The following is an 18,205-nucleotide window of genomic DNA, read 5'->3' on the forward strand; positions in this document are numbered from 1 at the left end:
CGGATAAACGTGAGTATAGTTTTCAGCCTCAACAGCATGCCCAGTCTTGCAGCAAGGGGGAATAAAAGGTAAAACTGAGAAACTCTCATTCCTAGAAGTCATAGAGTTTATTACATTTATAGAGCTATGCAACCGAAGATAAAGAACACATTTTAAGAAAAATATGTAAGAATGAAGAAGCATTTGGGGCGCCTGGGTGGCTCAGTCAGTTAAGCGCCAGCTTCGGCTCAGGTCATGATCTCATGTTTCGTGGGTTCAAGCCTCGCATCGGGCTCTGTGCTGACAGCTAGCTCAGAGCCTGGAGCCTGCTTCAGATTCTGTGTCTCCCTCTCTCTCTGACCCTCCCCTGCTCACACTGTCTCTCTGTCTCTCAAAAATAAATAAAAGACATAAAATTAAAAAAAAAAATGAAGCATTTAGGGAAAAAAAAATACTAAGCATGTGTGTCCGTAGCATGTCCAAATGCCAGTGAACAGTTCCTCCTGCATCTGAAATCAGGTCATGAGGATGTTAGTAAATGCCTTATTTTAAATTACTTTCTTAAAATCTTGCAACTGGTGTTCATCTAATATCCTAAGGAATATTTTAGTTTATGGAAGCTGTAGTCAGGCTATATTAGCAGGGTAGATATACAGACACGACAGTAATTGATTGGTTTGATGGTTAGGTAAAATGTGATACAGAACTCAGGCAAGTGTTTGCTACCACTTAATCTAAAAACATTCCACAGCCATAGAATCAGAGGGAATAATAAAAATAATGAGAAAGCTTAGTTTATAAGTATAGACATGAGAGGAGATTGGGATATCCTGAACAGGAAAAGTGTAAAAATGGAGGTCAAAATCTTTTTCCCAATTTTCCCCCGTCCATAAGGTCTTCATTTCCAAAGCCAGTTGGTTACCTAAAAACTATTTCAGTATACATATTATATGTTTTAAATTGTTATATTTTGGGGGGCACCTGGTTGGCTCAGTCGGTTGAGGCTCCGACTTCAGCTCAGGTCACAATCTCATGGTTCTTGGGTTCGAGCCCCGCGTCGGGCTCTGTACTGACAGCTCATGGTTCTAGCTTGGAGCCTGGAGCCTGCTTCTGATTCTGTCTCCTTCTCTCTCTGCCCCTCCCCCTCTCATGTTCTGTCTCTCTCTGTATCAAAAATAAATAGAACATTTAAAAAACTGTTATATTTTTGACCAAATAACTCTAGTTCTAGGAACTCATTCCAAAGAAAGCCCTAAAACATAGATAAATAACATGCTTAAAGATCTTCAAGACCCAGTAACATTTAATAGCTCAACAAAGAGTTGAATATGGCCTTGGCTTCCAATTGAGGAGAAAGAGTTGTGAATGAATAAAGAGATACAATACATCGAGCAATCATTAAAACGATCTTTCTGAAGAATGACAACATGGCAAAATGCTTATAATACAGAATTAGATTAGAAAGATAGTTTGTGGGGACTCCTAGGTGGCTTAGTTGGTTAAGCGTCCGACTTCAGCTCAGGTCATGATCTCGTGGTCCGTGAGTTCGACCCTGCGTCAAGTTCTGTGCTGACAGCTCAGAGCCTGGACCCTGCTTCGGATTCTGTGTCCCCCTCTCTCTTCTGCACTCCCCAGCTTGCACTCTGTCTCTCTCTCTCTCGAAAATAAATAAACATTTTTTTAAAATTTTAAAGAGGTAGACTATGGAATTATATGTATAAATTATTTCAGCTGTATATAATAAAATAAATATGAGCATGAAGAAATAAACATAAGCATGGAGAAAGGAATCCCTGGGATTGCTTGTGAAAGTGTAGCCTAAGTTTTTGATGTGAAAATCTTATTTTTTGTATTTGTCATCCACCAACAGATAAAGATAAAAGTTTTAACTTCATAATATTACATTTGCAAATATTTAAAACTTCCGTATGATCAATTATTGCCTCTTTAATTTTGCTTCTATAATGATGTATTTTATTCTTCTTTTTCCATAGGTGCATCATAAATGCAAAAGACTGAAGTTTTAAAAGAGGACAAAAGTTTGCTGCTAAGATGAATCTGAACAATACAGTATATTTTGTGCCATTCACAAAGAGGTACTGTCCATAGATCCGTGATACAGCTTTCTTCTATAAAATGGAAAGAAATAATACCTTCTGGTTTTTCCATGATTAAAATTTCTTATATTTTTAAGAAATATAAAGGCAAAAGTAAAAATATTAAATTGGGATAAAAAATTTTTAATGAAAAACTTTTACTTTCAAAGTCTTTTCCTTACAGATTTTCATCATTCTCCCTTATAACTTACAATTTGGAGAAATTGTTTAAAAGAAAGGCCCTTACCTAAATTTTTTTGATTCTCATTATCAAATTATCTTCTGGAAATATATAGTGCCTTTTTTGTTGTAGAGCTTTATAATTAGACTTTGAAGTAACATAAGATTTTTCATATCACTTTTCCTCTACTTACAGAAGTAAAAGGCTTTGCAGAACATTTAGGAAATACAGATAAGCAGAAAGAAGAAAATTTAAAATTACCTGTAATCCGTACACCTACTTCAGATAAAACAAGCTTGTAAGGGAAATCCAAACTTGGAAATGAAAGAAGCCCTGTTTCCCATCTTTGTTTCATCCCTCTTTATGCGCTACCTTCTTACATCCTGCCTCTTTGGCTAAAACAAAACGAAAAGGACATTGCCTTATGTATGTTCCTAGAAGGATATTACTTTGTCAGAGAATGTACCCATTCTAATTTTCTGGCAATGTATAAAAATGACTGTTTCCTTATGCCTTATGATGAGGGACCCAAAACTGTATCTTTTCTCTATTACTTTGTCAGGTTGGTAGGTGAAATGAGTTGTCTTATTAGTTTAGTTTTTACTTCTTTGATTTACTAGCAAAACTATATATATTTCATATTGTTAGTAGCCACTGCTAATTCTTTTTTAAATTTCCTGTGGCCTTTGACTGTGTCGGTGGATGTATATGTATATTTGTTTTTACTTGGCTTATATATATGTTTTTATTGAAGTATAATTAGCATACAGTGTTATATTAGTTTCAGGTATGTACAATATAATGATTCAACAATTCTATACATTACTAAGTGTGCATCAAGATAAGTGTACTCTTGATCCTCTGATTTATCTAATTCACCTCTCCACTGACCCACCTCCCCTACAGCAACAACTACCAGTTTGTTCTTTGTATTTAATAATGCTTTTTTTTGTTTGTCTCTTTTTTCTTTGTTCATTTGTTTCTTAAATTACACATATGAGTGAGATTATATGGTATTTGTCTTTCTCTGACTTATTTCATTTTGCATTATGCCCAAAAGGTCCATCCAGGTTGTTGTGAATGGCAAGATCTTATTCTTTTTTTTTTTTTAAACAGCTGAGTAACATTGCAGTGTGTGTGTGTGTGTGTGTGTGTGTGTGTGTGTGTGTGTGTGTGTGTCTGTATCACATCTTCTTTATCCATTCATCTACAGATGGACACTTCAGTTGCTTCCATATCTTGGCTTTTGTAAATAACGGTGCAATAAACCTAGGGGTGCATATGTCTTTTCGAATTAGCGTTTTCATTTTCTGTGGGTAAATACCCAGTCATGACATTACTGGAGCATATAGTAATTCTATTTTTAGTTTCCTGAGGAATCTCTATGCTGCCTTCCACAGTGGCTGCCCCAATTTGCATTCCCACCAACAGTGCATGAGTGTTTCTTTTTATCCACATCCTCACCAATACTTGTTATTTCTTGTGTGTTTTTTACTTTAGCCATTCTCACAAGTATAAGGTGATAATCTCATTGTGGTTTTGATTTGCATTTCTCTGATAATGAGTGATATTGAGCATCTTTCCGTGTATCTGTTGGCCATCTGGATATCTGCTTTGGAATAATGTCTTTTCAGGTTCTCTGCTCATTTTTTAATCAGTTTATTTGAGTTTTATGGGTGTTGAGTCCTGTACGTTCTTTATATTTTTTGGATATTAACTCCTTATCAGATATATCTTTCACCAATATCTTCCCCCACTCAATAGACTGCCTTGTCATTTTGTTGACGGTCTCCTTTTCTGTACAAAAGCTTTTTATTTTGGTGAAGTCCCAGTAGTTTAATCTTGCTTTTTGTTTTTCTTGCCTGAGAAAACCTATCTAGAAAAATGTTTTTATGGCCAATGTCAAAGAAAATACTGCCTATATGTTTTCTTCTAGGAATTTAATAGTTTTGGGTCTCACATTTAGGTCTTTAAATCCATTTTGCTTTTATTTCTGTGTGTGGTGTAAGAAAGTGGTATCGTGTCCTTCTTTTGCATGTAGCTGTCCGTTTTCCCAGCACCATTTGTTGAAGAGACTGTCTTTTTCCCATTGTATATTCTTGCCTCCTTTGTTGTAGATTAATTGGCCATGCAAGCGTGGGCTTATTCCTGGGCTCTTTCTCCTGTTTTATTGATCTATACGTCTTTTTTTTGGTGCCACTACCGTTCTCTTTCAAGATATACAGCTTTGCAGTGTATCTTGAAATCTGAGATTGTGGTAACTCCAACTTTGATCTTCTTTCTCAAGATTGCTTGGCTATTCAGGGTCTTTTTTGGTTCCATACAAATTTTAGTATTATTTCTTCTAGTTCTGTGAAAAATGTTGGTATTTTGATAGGGATTGCATTAAATGTGTACATTACTTTGAGTAGTATGGGTATTTTAACAATATGGTTCTTCCATTCCATTAGTATGGAATATATTTCCATTTGTTTGCATCATCTTTAATATCTTTCACCAATTTTTATAGTCATCTGTCTGGTATTAAGAATAACTTTTAACCAGCATATATTTTCCAAGAATTATTCCTACCTTATTTGCCTTTCAAACTTGTTTATTAAATCATTTTAAAACAACCTTATTGACCTAATAGTGACGTACAATAATCTGAACATATTTAATGAACATAATATGTTTTACCAAAATATATATCTGTGAAGATAGTAAATCTATCCATCGCTCCCAAAAGCTCCTTGCTACCCCTTTTTAATCCCTCCATTCTTCCTCTTCTCATCAACCCTATCCACAGACTACCACTGATGTGCTTTTTGTTACTTTAGTTTACATTTTCTAGAATTTTATAGAAATGAAATTATAAAGTATGTGCTTTGGGGGGGAGGGGGGATAGCTCTGTCTTCTTTTCACTCCACATAATTATTTTGAGTTTCATCCACATTGTAGCACATGTCAACAGTTCATTTTATTGCTGAGATGCATTCTTTTATCTGCATGTTCCACAAATTGTTTATCTGTTCCTTCGTTGATGGGCCATTTGGGTTGTTTCTAGTTTGGGCTATTAAAGGTAAAGCTGCCGTGAACATTTGTGTACAGGGCTTTGCTTTCATTTTTCTTGGGTAAATAGCTAGGAGTGGAATGGCTACCACATATGGTAGATATATGTTTAACTTTTTAAGAACCTGCCAAACTTTTCCAAACTCTACCATTTTTACATTCTCTCCAGCAGTATGTGAAAACTACAGGTACTTCACACCCTTGCCAACACCCGGTATGCTGATTCTTTTTAATGTTAGCCATTCAAATAGGCGTGTGGTAGAACCTCAGGTTTTAATTTGTGTCTCCCTAATGAATAGTGATACTAAGCATCCTTTCTTTTGTTTAGTTGCCATTTGTATATCTTCCTTGGTGAAGTGCCTATTTTAATCTTTTTCCCATTAAAAAAATTTTTTTTAAGTTTATTTATTTATTTTGAGAGAGACAGAGACAGCACAAGTGGGAGAGGGGCAGACACAGAGGATGAGAGAGAGAGAATCCTAAGCATGCTTTGCATTGCCAGCGTGGAGCCTGACATGGGGCTCAAACCTGCAAAACCATGAGATCATGACCTGAGTCGAAACCAAGAATCGGACACTTAACTGACTGACCCCCCCAGGTGCCCCTAATCTTTTTCCCCTTTTAAAAATTGGGTTATTTATTTTCTTTTTATTGAGTTTTGAGGATTCTTCATAGTTTCTGGATACAATTCCATTATGAGACATGTTTTGCAAAAATTTCTTCCAATCTGTGGCTTGGCTTTTCATCCTCTGAGCAGAGGTCTTTCAAAAAAGTATGTTTTAATCTTGATGAGCCCTAATTTATCAATTACTTCTTTTATGGATTTTGCTTTTTTTGTATGTCTAAGAATTCTTTGCCTAACCCAACATCAAAAAGATTTTTCTTATGTTTTCTTCAAGGACTTTTTTGATTGTATGTTTTACATTTAGTTTTATAATCCATTTGGAGTTACTTTTTGTGATGGGTAGGTATGGATCAAAAAAGATCCCTTTCAGGGTGCCTGAGTGGCTCAGTCAGTTAAGTGGTCGGCTTCGGCTCAGGTCATGATCTCACGGTTTGTGGGTTCAAGCCCTGTGTAGGGCTCTGTCCTGATAGCTAGCTCAGAGCCTGGAGCCCACTTCAGATTCTGTATCTCCCACTCTCTCTGACCATCCCCTGCTCGCACTGTCTCTCTCTGTCTCTCAAAAATAAATAAGAAAAACATTAAAAAAAGATCCCTTTCTTTGTATATGTTTATACAGTTTTTCCAGTACCGCTCATTGAAGACCTTCTTCACTGAGTTACCTTCACACGTTTGTCCAAAATCATTTGTTCACAAATGGACTTTTCTGTTTTGTTGCATTGATTTGTTTGTCTATATATACCAGTATCACACTGTCCTGATAACCATAGCCTTATGATAAATTTTGCAATTAGATTATATCAGCCCTCCAACTTTGTTGTCCTTTTTCATTTGTTTTGATTATGTTATATCCTTTAGCATTTTCATATGCATTTTAGAATCAGCCTCTCAATTTCTTTTTCTAAAGACGAAATAATATTGATTCTTCTGACCTATAATCACATTTGTCTCTCTTCTTAGTCTTTAATTTCTATCACATTCACTTTGTAACTTTCAGTATATAGATGTTGCACGTTGTCAGATTTATCCCTATGGATTCATATTTTTGATGCTATTGTGATGTTTTAAAGTTTTGATTTCCATTCATAAGTAAAAATAAAACCGAGTTTTAAACGTTGATCTTATATTCTGCCACTTTGATAAAATCATTTAATAATTCTAGTAGCTTTTTGTAGATTGCATTGAATTTTCTACATAGGTGATTATGTTGTCAGTAAAAGTCTAACTTCTTCCTTTCCAATCTTGATGCTTTTTTAATTCCTTTTTTTTTTTTTTTGCCTTATTACACTTATACAGCATCCAGCACAATATTGAAGACAATTATTGAGAGCAGACGTCCTGGCCTTATTCCTGATCTTAGAAGAAAATCACTTGGTCTTTGAGATCACCTATAAATGGTTCATAGAGTTCCTTTATCAGGCTGGGGATATTACATTTTCTTCTGAGTTGGCTCAGAGTTTTTATCAGGTTTGAATTTTGGGTTTTGTCAAATGATTTTTCTGCATCTATAGAGATGATCATTTGGCTTTTTTTCAGATTGTCAATTTGGTGAATTATGTTGATTTTTGAGTGTTAAACCAACCTTGCATTCCTGCGATGAATCCCCCCTACGCATGATATATTCATCTATTTTATATGTTATTGAATTTTATTTGCTGTAATTTTATTATCAGTTTTATATATATATATACGTATATATATATACGAAGACTTTTGGGGCACCTGAGTGGCTCAGTTGGTTGGGCATCCAATTTCAGCTCAGGTCATGATCTTGCTGTTGTGCTTTTGAGTTCAAGCCCTTTGTTGGGCTCTCTGCTGACAGCTCAGAGCCTGGAGCCTGCTTCGGATTCTGTCTCCCTCTCTCTCTCTGCTCTACCCCATTTGTGCACTTTCTCTCTCTCTCTCTCTCTCAAAAATAAACCCTTTTAAAAAATTATATATATGAAGAATTTTCATCTGTTTTCTTTAATGTTAGTTGTTTCTGGTGGCACACAGTAAATCCAGTCCCCATTATTGCATCTGGGCTAGAAGCAGAAGTCCATTCATTATATTTTTTAAGTTCTAGAAGTTATTAATTGTATGTAGTCAAACTTACTGATTTTAGTTCATAAATTTTGCCTTTGATATTTTGCTTATTAATTAGATATTCACTTGCAACTTATTTTAGAAGTTTTTATGATCTCATTTTTTTGTATTTAAATATCCATTTCTTTTGAGAATAGGATGACATAGTGACCTATGTGTTTCCTCCAAATGATTATCCATAGTACTTAGCTTTATTTACACTGAAGCCAAAATATTCAGTTTAGAATATATTTTGATGATTGAGAAGATTTTAGTTTTCATAAGTTTAGTTCATAGATTTTTTTATTTTTCCTAAAAACAATCTCATCATTTCCTTTTTCTTTTTTTTTTTTTTTTGGCAGTCTTCAAAAGGCATATCTTTGACATAATGCATTGTTTCTCTTTCCTGTTCTCAAATTTGAGCAGTGATGGCAGTAGCTCTTTTTGAATATTAGTTGTGTATTGTTAGTCACTTGACTGACAAATAACTAGATGTAAGTTACTTTTTCAGTAGTAATGGCATATTGACTTTATGCTTGATTGTCAGCATTCATGAATTGTCAGGATTACCTTCCATGTTTACAGGCATAGTGCTGCAGGGGAATCCCTTTTTCCTGTTTAAAACCTTCAATGGCTCCCCAGTACACTTAGGATGAAGTCCAAACTTCTTTTTATGGTTTAAAAGGTTTCTTGTGGATTTCCTTGGCTTAACACTAGCTTCATATTCTCTCCTTCCAGCTCTTCCATACATCCGTATTGGAAGAACTACTTTTATTTTTCCTTTTAAAAAAGCATGCTTTTTCATAATGAAGAGAAAGAGACTAGGTCACCCAATTATATCCTTCTATTTATTGTTTGGGTTTGTTTGGTTTTTTGTTTTTGTTTTTTTGCTTTTTCATCATAATCATTTGTAACCATTTTGTTATACAAATCATTATAGTGTAATGTTTATTTCCCCATTGGACTCTAAGAGCAGGGACCACATCCCATTGTGTGTGGGACCAACATCCAGTATGTGCCTGGCATACTAGGCACTCGACAAATATGTTTTGAGTCAAAGAAAGAGTTGACTGCATAGATGGATAGTTAGGGTGCTGACCTACATATTCTAATGCTTTAAGTAGACCAACCGTATGAAGTAATATACACTGTCACCTAAGGCTGTCATGTCACAAGAAAAAAATTCTTAGCACTGGCTAGTTGTACTTCTTTGTTAATGATGCCCTTTTTCTCTTCTCTTTGAGTGAAGCCTATTGGCTCACGTTTTTAAAAATACAACTTTCTTGGCCAGTAACTAAATTTCTAGCATAGTAATCTAGTGGGTCAAGGAAGAAACAGAAACTATTCTGTGTGTTGGGATGACTGATTCTCGTGGGAGGTGGTATTTATAATAAAAAAATATAGGTGAAAGTTAATATTTCAGTATTTTTCAAAAAAATAAAAAGGACCTAGGCCAAATAAATGTAAATACTAACAACCAACATATAAGCATGTCAGAATAATGTCCTTTTATTAATAGAAACTTTGAATTCAGAATATTTTGTATAGCAATCAAATAATCTGCCTCTTTAAGTGAACATTTAGCATAGTCTCTAAATTATGGCAATTTGTTACTTAATCACCTAATCTTATGTATATATTATATATTAAGCGCATGGGCTTTACATTTTGATCTAAGTTTGAACCACAGTCTGACAACTACTAGCTGCCTGATTATTAGGGAGCAGTTTCACCTTTCAGTCTTAGTTTGTTGTCTAAAATCAGAATAATAAAGTCCTACATTATGAAGCTGTTGTAGAGAGTAAAGAAGATAATATATATAATATGCGGATTTCAGTGTTCCCTGACACATGATAGTGCTTAACGAATGTTTGCTGTTATTATTTCAATGTTAATAGACCAAAATGCTTTTAAAAACATATTTATTGAGATATAATTTTAATACCATGCAATTCACTCATTTCAAGTGTACAATTCAAAAAAAATAATAAAGCATACAAATCAGTGGGTTTTAATATATTAACCACGGTACAGCATCGCCATAGTTTTCTTTTTTTCACAATCAGTTTTAGAACACTTTCATCACTCTAGGAAGAGAGCCCAGCCCTGTTAACTGTCACCCCAAACTCTCCTTTCCCTAACTCCAGGCAACTAATAATCTACTTTCTGTCTCTGTAGACTTAGTTATTCTGTATTATACAAATTCAGTTATGCAATATGTCATCTTCTGTGACCGGCTTCTGTAACTTAACATTGTGTTTACAAACTTCATTCATGTTGTAGCCTATATCAGTACTTCATTCCTTTCTATGCGGGAATAATATTCCACTGTATAGAGATGTACCACATTTTGTGTAATCATTCACGAAAGGGACCTTTGGGTTGCTTTCACCTCTGACTACTATGAATCATACTGCTACCAATATCCATACACAAGTTTCTGTGTGGACATGTTTTTATGGTTTTGGGTTTATACCAAGGAGTAGAATTTCTGGATCAAATGGTAATCTGATGTTTATGTTTTTGATGAACTGCCAGTCCATTTCCCAGTGGCTTCACCATTTTGCATTTCCACCCATGGTGTTGGAGGTTCCAATTTCTCCACATTCTTGCCAATAATTATTTAACCTTTTAATGGTAGTCATCAGAGTGGGTATAAAATTGTAGATTACTGTGGTTTTAATTCCTATTTATCGAATGGATAATTGGAATATCTTTTCATGTGTTAATGGTCACTTATATATCTTTGGAGAAATGTCTGTTCAGATTCTTTACCCATTTTTCTTTTGGGTTATTTGTCTTTTTATTATGAAGTTGTTATGACCAAGATGTTTTCTAATACTAATTTGTATGGCAACCAACCAAGATGTTTTAAAAAAAGTTAATATCAAACCTTATTTTTCTATAGGTACTAAAAACTTACCCCCCAAAATCTTTGTAAATGAGAGATAAGGCTGACTGGGATATCAAAAACAAAACGTCTGCAAATACTGGCCATCATGCGTAAAGGGGTGCCAAAGGACCCCGAGATTGCTGATCTCTTCTACAAAGATGACCCTGAAGAACTTTTTATTGACTTGCATGAAATTGGACATGGAAGTTTTGGAGCAGTTTATTTTGTAAGTAATTTTAGAATTGTTTAGAGAGTCTAGGAAAGTTTGAATTCTACACATTCTATTACTTGTAAACTATACTTGGTTTTCGTGTTTATTCTACAAATTAAATGTCTACAGTGGAGGCAAGTAGTCATTGCTAAAAAGCCAGTCCTAGAATCCCAGGCGTTATTAAAGTCAGTAGTATCTGTATCAACTGATTCTGCTATCAAGGTAGTCCAAAAAATGTTATAACCTTGAATTTGCACCCTATGCATTTCGTCTATATGCCAGGCTCTTTTCTGCCTCAGGGCCTTCATATATGCTCTTCCACCACCTAGAAAACTCTGCACATTGCATCCCGTCCCTACCTAAGTCTTGCTTACCGTACAGATTTCAGCTTAAGTCAGCTTACATCCACAAGGTTGCCTTTCCCGTTCAATTCATAGCACCCTGTGCTTACACATTGTTGCATTTATCATGGTTATAATTAATTATGTATGAGAAATTTTGAGTCATGTATGTCTCTACCCCTGCATAAGCACCAGGAGGACAGGGGCTATGTCTATCTATCCATTGCTATATGCCCAGTATCCTGTATAATGTCTGATACTAGTAGGAACTTAGTAATAGATAGACAGATGGACACATGGATGGATGAACAGATGGCAACACCGACAGATGGACTAACAAAGGTTTTTAGTAACATTTCACGTCAAGTCAGTATTTTAGGTTAAAGAGTACAAGGCTGAGCCCCCTAAAGTCAGTTTGAATTCCCAGAATGTGATTATCTTCTGATGAGAAGAATGAGAAGTGACTGAGATCTTACCTTAGCTCATCTCCTGAAACTCATTATAGAAAATTTAGTTGGTAATTTATTTATTTAACCTTGGAAGATTGCCTCCTCAGAGTCACAAGTGCTTCTTTAAGAGAACTAATCCATAAAAGCAAGTAATGTTTAAGGACTACTTATTACTTGTTTCTCCTCTAAACCTGTTACCGATTTTTTGAAACCACATTTGACTTTTAGATGTTGTGGCATCTGGGTAAGGCTTATCTTCAGTTGTCCTTCTAAATGAGATTTTACTAATTGCATTTTTAGCTCATCTTTTTGTTTCTGGCCAAATCTTCAGCCTGAGTTTTCCCTGAATTCTTTCTCACCCCTTCACGTCTGTGCTCAGCACTACCACCACCTCTCCGTCTAAAACTTGGCTTCTACCTCAAGTACATTTAGCATTGAGTCCATGGCTGAAGAGGGTGCTAATTTTCTAGTCAACACTCCTGTGTTAGTCTTTAGGCTTTGAATAGTACTTAAGGCTCAAAGTCCTGTCTTCCGCATTCACAGGAATGCTGAGCCAGCCAGGTGCTCCACGGATGCCTTTTTTTTTTTTTAAAGGATTTTTAAAATTACAAATATATATACAGAAGTGTGCATAAATAGATACCCATATATTTTAATATATAATTTAAAGAATAAAGGTAAATCCTCTTATAAACACTGGCCAGGCCAAGAAATAGAATATTTCTGTCAGCACAAAGCCCAACATGGGGCTCGAACTCACAGACAGTGAAAGCATAACCTGAGCCGAAGTCATATGCTTAACCAAGCCACCCAGGTGCCCCAGTGTTAAATTTTAAAAACCAGCAAAATGTTAGAGATTTTTGTTTTTAACAAAAGTCCACCTGTACCTTATAAATGAACAAAATATCTAAAAAATGCCTTTGTTGGTGCGCCTGGGTAGCTTAGTGGGTTAAGCGTCTGACTTCAGCTCAGGTCATGATCTCTCAGTTCATGGGTTCGAGCCCCGCGTCAGGCTCTGCTGACAGCGAGCCTGGAGCCTGCTTCAGATTCTGTGTGTCTCCCTCTCTCTCAGACTCTCCCCTGCTCACGCTGTCTCTCTCTCTCTCTCTCAAAAATAAAAAAAACATTTAAAAAAAAATGCCTTTGTAGAGGCCTGCTGATTTGAAAACTCTAACTAGTAGATACCTTATTTTTATAACAGGTACTTTTACCTTTAGTGCTTGTAAAAAAATTTTTTTTCAGTAAATATTCATTTTTTCAGCAGTTTGTCATTCAGTAAGACTCTAGGATTGAATTCTTTTTCATAATGAATAAGTTATTTATATTTTAATTGAAAAAATTTTAATTAGAAAGAAAAAATTCATAGTTTTTTTGAGGAGCTTCTTTAAGTGTATTTAATAAAGTGATTATGCATTTTTGCCTAAAAGTGATGACCTGATTTTATCAGGGAGTGAATTTCTAATCTCTTCCTCAGAACCACCACTATACCTTTATTGGTTTACAATAATAGCATCATAGAACCAAAATAGCTTACGTACATCAGGAATGTGGCACTGATATAGAGCCCTATTATTAAAAGAAAGCCAAAATTAGATAATCTTTTAATGTCTTACATTTATTTTTCTGAAAATTTTTATAAAATTATCTATTTTAAATCTCTTAAGTAGGAGGGAAACTATTACTTGATTGTTATTTTCACATGTGCTTTCAGTGAACTATTGTATTTTGGGAAGGAAAAGATATGTAGAGATATTATGAGCCAAGGCAATCTTTGTAGATGAATACACACACATATATGTATGTATATACGTAATACATTCTCATTATAAAGTATAACTACCTCTGGAAGTGAAAGTCCCTTTTAAGATTAATCTTACCTTCTGCTGCATTGTTCAATAAAGTAGGCTATTTAGATTTAAATTAATTAAAATTTAAACTCCATCTCCTCAGTCACCCTAGCCACATTTCACATGCTATTGTATATAATGTAGATCTAAAACATTTCCATCGTGACAGAAAGTTCTATCAGACAGCACTCCTCCAGGGATTATCACTGGTACATATTCTGGTATAAATTCTTTCATATTTTTTCATAATTTCACCACATTATTACTCTTTTGCAAAAGTAAGATAATATACAGCTTGTTTTTTGTCATATTTTTTACATCTTTCCATTATTACCGTATATTCATATAGGTTACCTCATTCTTTTAACGTATACCTTATATATGACTGTACCATATGTATTTAACTGATTCTCCATTGATGGACATTCCACATGGTGAAGCCAGTATGGACATTTTGGAAATTTGACTTGTTTTTGTTTGGATATATTTTGTTAGACCCCTCTCCTTTTATATATATACTAGCCTTTGCATGTATATGGATAGGAATAAAGAAAAGCTGTGCCTTACGGTGGGGTGGAAATGTCTATCTAGCCTATCAAAAGTTACAGCATCTTTAAATTGATTAGTCATGAAGTTAATCAAATGTTAAAGTAGCTGAAACAGCATTCATTCTTTTTGTTTTTATTTTTTTCTTCTACTCTCTCAACACAGGCCACAAATGCTCACACCAATGAGGTGGTGGCAGTTAAAAAAATGTCCTACAGTGGGAAGCAGACTCACGAGGTATGTCAAAGACAGTTGTATACCTAACCTGACATAAACCCGTTAGTATGAAATTGACAGTAGAAACAAAGTTCTTTAAATGTCATTTTATCATTCCTTTTTGTAGAGCATATAATAAATGTTCTTAATATTCTAACTCAATCAAATAATTTGTGGAATAGAACATAAGTTAGTATGTATATTTATTATACTTGGCAATAGATTTCCACTTACAGGTACTAAAATTAAATGACACAAGTTTAAACAGCCTCTTCATTTATTAAACATTTACTTTGTCCATTTAAAATAACAAAAAGAATATTATATATATATAGTTGATAATAAAACACTATTTTTAGTCTAAAAAAATTGTACCATTTTCTTTGTTACTTCAATAGAAATGGCAAGATATTCTTAAGGAAGTCAAATTTTTACGACAATTAAAGCATCCGAATACCATCGAGTATAAAGGTTGTTACTTGAAAGAGCACACTGCTTGGGTAAGTCAAGGGCCTTTTTATCATTTATTTCCTATTAATTTTTTTTCTATTTTTTTTTATTATCTCTTTGACCTGTAAAATTATCAGTCCCATTTCTGTCCCATTTGACTTTGGTTATCAGTATTCAACACATGTTAATACCTCAGTGTGTGCTGTATGGTATACATTCTATAGGATCAATATGATGCCTAGCCTATGGGAAATTCTGTTTTAAAAACAATCAACAAACAGAGAGTGACATTTTAATATCATTTTATAATGGTTTATTTGCAAAAGTAAAAGAGTCTTTTATTCTCATCCTAGAAATTTTCTTTGTTATTTCTTATCCCCTACTCCATTTCCCCCAATATTTGGAAGCGTGTTTGGTATTACCGTCACTGTCTAAGTTTTATCAAACAGGGCCGAGCATATGGTTAAACTGAAATAGTCTTTTGTTCCACTGTGTCTTTTTGGTGTATTTTTACACAGTCATGTTTCTGTTTGTAGGTTAGCACTTTAGCCACTGTGTAGTCCATGAAGAAGCTATACTTTGTGCTTTAAGCAGACTGCATATTCCAATTTAAAGGCCAACCTAACATTTACTGAGATTCATTTGCTGAGAAGTTACCATGTATAACTGTTTTCCTATCCATGCTCTCCAGTTAGGGAATGGAATTTTTGTTCCCAGATAGACTATCCAACAACATACTTCAATGTTTCTTCTCAAGCAGTTTTAACATGCAGAATAAATGTTACAAAATTAAGTGATAAATCTCATGTGTTTCTAGTCTTCAGAAAATCCTCTGAGCTCTTATTTAAAGCCTATTTGCTCTTAGATTACATGGAGTGCTAATAAACTGGGTTAACTGGCCTCTGTCCACAGTGGATTTGCTAGGCAAAATTGAAGGAGCTCATAGGAACTAAACTGCCGGAGCATGTGTACAAACAGCCACAAGACTAATTTGACCAGACAGAGGAAATCAAGAAAGTTAGAAAGCAGACCTAATCGTTTAAAAGTAGAGCAACAAGGGGCGCCTGGGTGGCTCAGTCAGTTAAGCGTCTGGCTTCGGCTCAGGTCATGATCGCACAGTTCGTGGGTTCGAGCCCCGCGTCGGGCTCTGTGCTGACAGCTAGCTCAGAGCCTGGAGCCTGCTTCGGATTCTGTGTCTCCCTGTCTCTCTGATCCTCCACTGCTCCTGCTGTATCCCTCTGTCTCTCAAAAAATAAATAAAAACATAAAAAAAAAAAAAAAGTAGAGCAACAAGAGCTATTTAATTTCAGGTGCAAATAACCAGCCACAGTTCAGATGTCCTTGTGTTATGGGAATAATCGAGAAAAGGATATACATGACAAAAATATAGAGCTAACATATAATCTTAAAAAATATAACTGTAACTGTAAACATATTCTCTCCATTTGGCTTTAAAGTTCTATGTAAACATTCTACATACTCAGTTAAAGGAAGTTATATGTGCATATTAATTTACTTAAAGAAACAGGGGCGCCTGGGTGGCTCAGTTGGTTGAGCATCCGACTTTGGCTCAAGTCATAATGTCACAGCTTGTGAGTTCCAGCCCCACGTCGGGCTCTGTGCTGACAGCTCAGAGCCTAGAGCCTGCTTCAGATTCTGTGTCCCTCTCTCACTCTATGCCTCTTTCACTCTGCCTTCCCTAACTCATCCTCTGTCTCCGTCTCTGGCTCTCTCCCTCTCTCTCTCTCTCTCTCTCTCTCTCCCTCTCTCTCTCCCTCTCTTTCTCTCAAGAATAAATAAAACATTTTTAAAAAGAAAAAAAAGAAATGTTTCCATTGGGGCACCTGGGTGGCTCAGTCGGTTAAGTATCAGACTCTTGGTTTTGGCTCAGGTCATGATCTCACAGTTTATGAGATTGAGCCCCACATCAGGCTCTGTACTAACGCAAGCCTGCTTGGGATTCTCTCTCTCCATCTCTCTCTGTGCCCTTACCCTGTTCTCTCTGTCCCTCTCAGAATAAATAAGTAAATATTTTTTAAAAATATTTCCATCAAAATTGGTTAAACAAAAAAATAGTGTTTGTTAATTATACCTCATAAAGGAAAAAAAATAATGCACATAAAAGGCTAATGTTCGTTATAATATTCACTTAATGTGGAATAATTCATTGCATAATAAGAAATAAAATAATACCTCACACCAATCAGAATGCCTAATCTCAGAAAGACCAGAAATAACAACTGTTGGCGAGGACATGGAGAAAAGGGAACCCTTTTGTATGGTTAGTGGGAGTCTATGGCCATACCACCCTGAACGTGCCCGGTCTCGTCTGTATGGTTAGTGGGAATATAAATTGGTGCAACCACTGTGTAAAACAGTGTGAAAGTTCCTGAAAAAAAATAAATGCCATACAATCTAGTAATTCCACTACTTGGTATTTACCTGAAGAAACCAAAAATGAACATTCAAAAAGATAAATGTACCCCTCTGTTTATTGGAGCATACTTCTCATAGTGAAGACAGAAGATGAATGGATAAAGACGTGGTCTGCATATACAATGTGATGTTACTGAGCTATAGAAAAGAACGAAATCTTGCCATTTGCAACAGCCTGGATAGTCCTAGAGGATATTATGCTAAGTGAAATAACTTGGACAAATAAAGACAAATACTTTATGATTTCACTTATATATGGAATCTAAAAACAAAAAACAAAAAACAAATGAACAAACAAAAAAAACCCCAGGAATTAAAAAATAAAAAAACAGGAACAGACCCATAAACACAGAAGAAACTGTTAGTTGCCAGACTGGAGAGGGGTGGGGGAATGGGTGGAATAGATAAAGGGTATTAAGAGGTATGAACTTTGGGGCTTCTGGGTGGCTGTCTGTTAAACGTCCAACTTTGGCTGAGGTCACGATCTCACAGTTCGTGGGTTCGAGCCCCGCGTCGGGCTCTGTGCTGACAGCTCAGAGCCTGGAGCCTGCTTCGGATTCTGTGTCTCCTTCTCCCTCTGCACCTTTCCCTCTCATGCTCTGCCTCTCTCTGTTTCAAAAATAAACAAAACATTAAAAAAATTTTAATAAGTAAAATTAATATTTCTGAATCTGTTCATTTTAATGACAAGTAGAAAACTATAATAAAATTTCAAAACTTGAAACTCCTACATTTCTCATGTTGTTTTAAATTATTCTGGCAATGGAATAATTTTAATATATATAGTTATATATTTAATTGCATATAGGTATATAACAAATTT

At 35.2% G+C, this 18,205-nt stretch overlaps 1 protein-coding gene across 6 annotated transcripts in view; it reads left to right on the forward strand.

The window, feature by feature from the left end:
* TAOK3 (TAO kinase 3) overlaps positions 1-18,205 on the forward strand; it is a 172,361-nt gene that overhangs the window by 81,081 nt on the left and 73,075 nt on the right. For 3 of the 6 annotated variants that reach the window (XM_029921765.1, XM_029921767.1, XM_029921766.1), the window contains exons 2-5: positions 1,974-2,075; positions 10,902-11,112; positions 14,446-14,517; positions 14,895-14,996. In XM_029921765.1, the coding sequence (XP_029777625.1) occupies positions 10,993-11,112; positions 14,446-14,517; positions 14,895-14,996 (294 nt within the window). In that variant the 5' untranslated portion in view covers positions 1,974-2,075; positions 10,902-10,992. Of the gene's footprint in view, positions 1-1,973; positions 2,076-7,225; positions 7,397-10,901; positions 11,113-14,445; positions 14,518-14,894; positions 14,997-18,205 lie in introns of those variants that run through there. The other 3 variants (XM_029921769.1, XM_029921770.1, XM_029921771.1) reach the window with 3 other exon arrangements.

The sequence above is a fragment of the Suricata suricatta genome, chromosome 14 (genome assembly GCF_006229205.1).
Source record: "Suricata suricatta isolate VVHF042 chromosome 14, meerkat_22Aug2017_6uvM2_HiC, whole genome shotgun sequence".
NCBI classification, from domain to species: Eukaryota; Metazoa; Chordata; class Mammalia; order Carnivora; family Herpestidae; genus Suricata; species Suricata suricatta.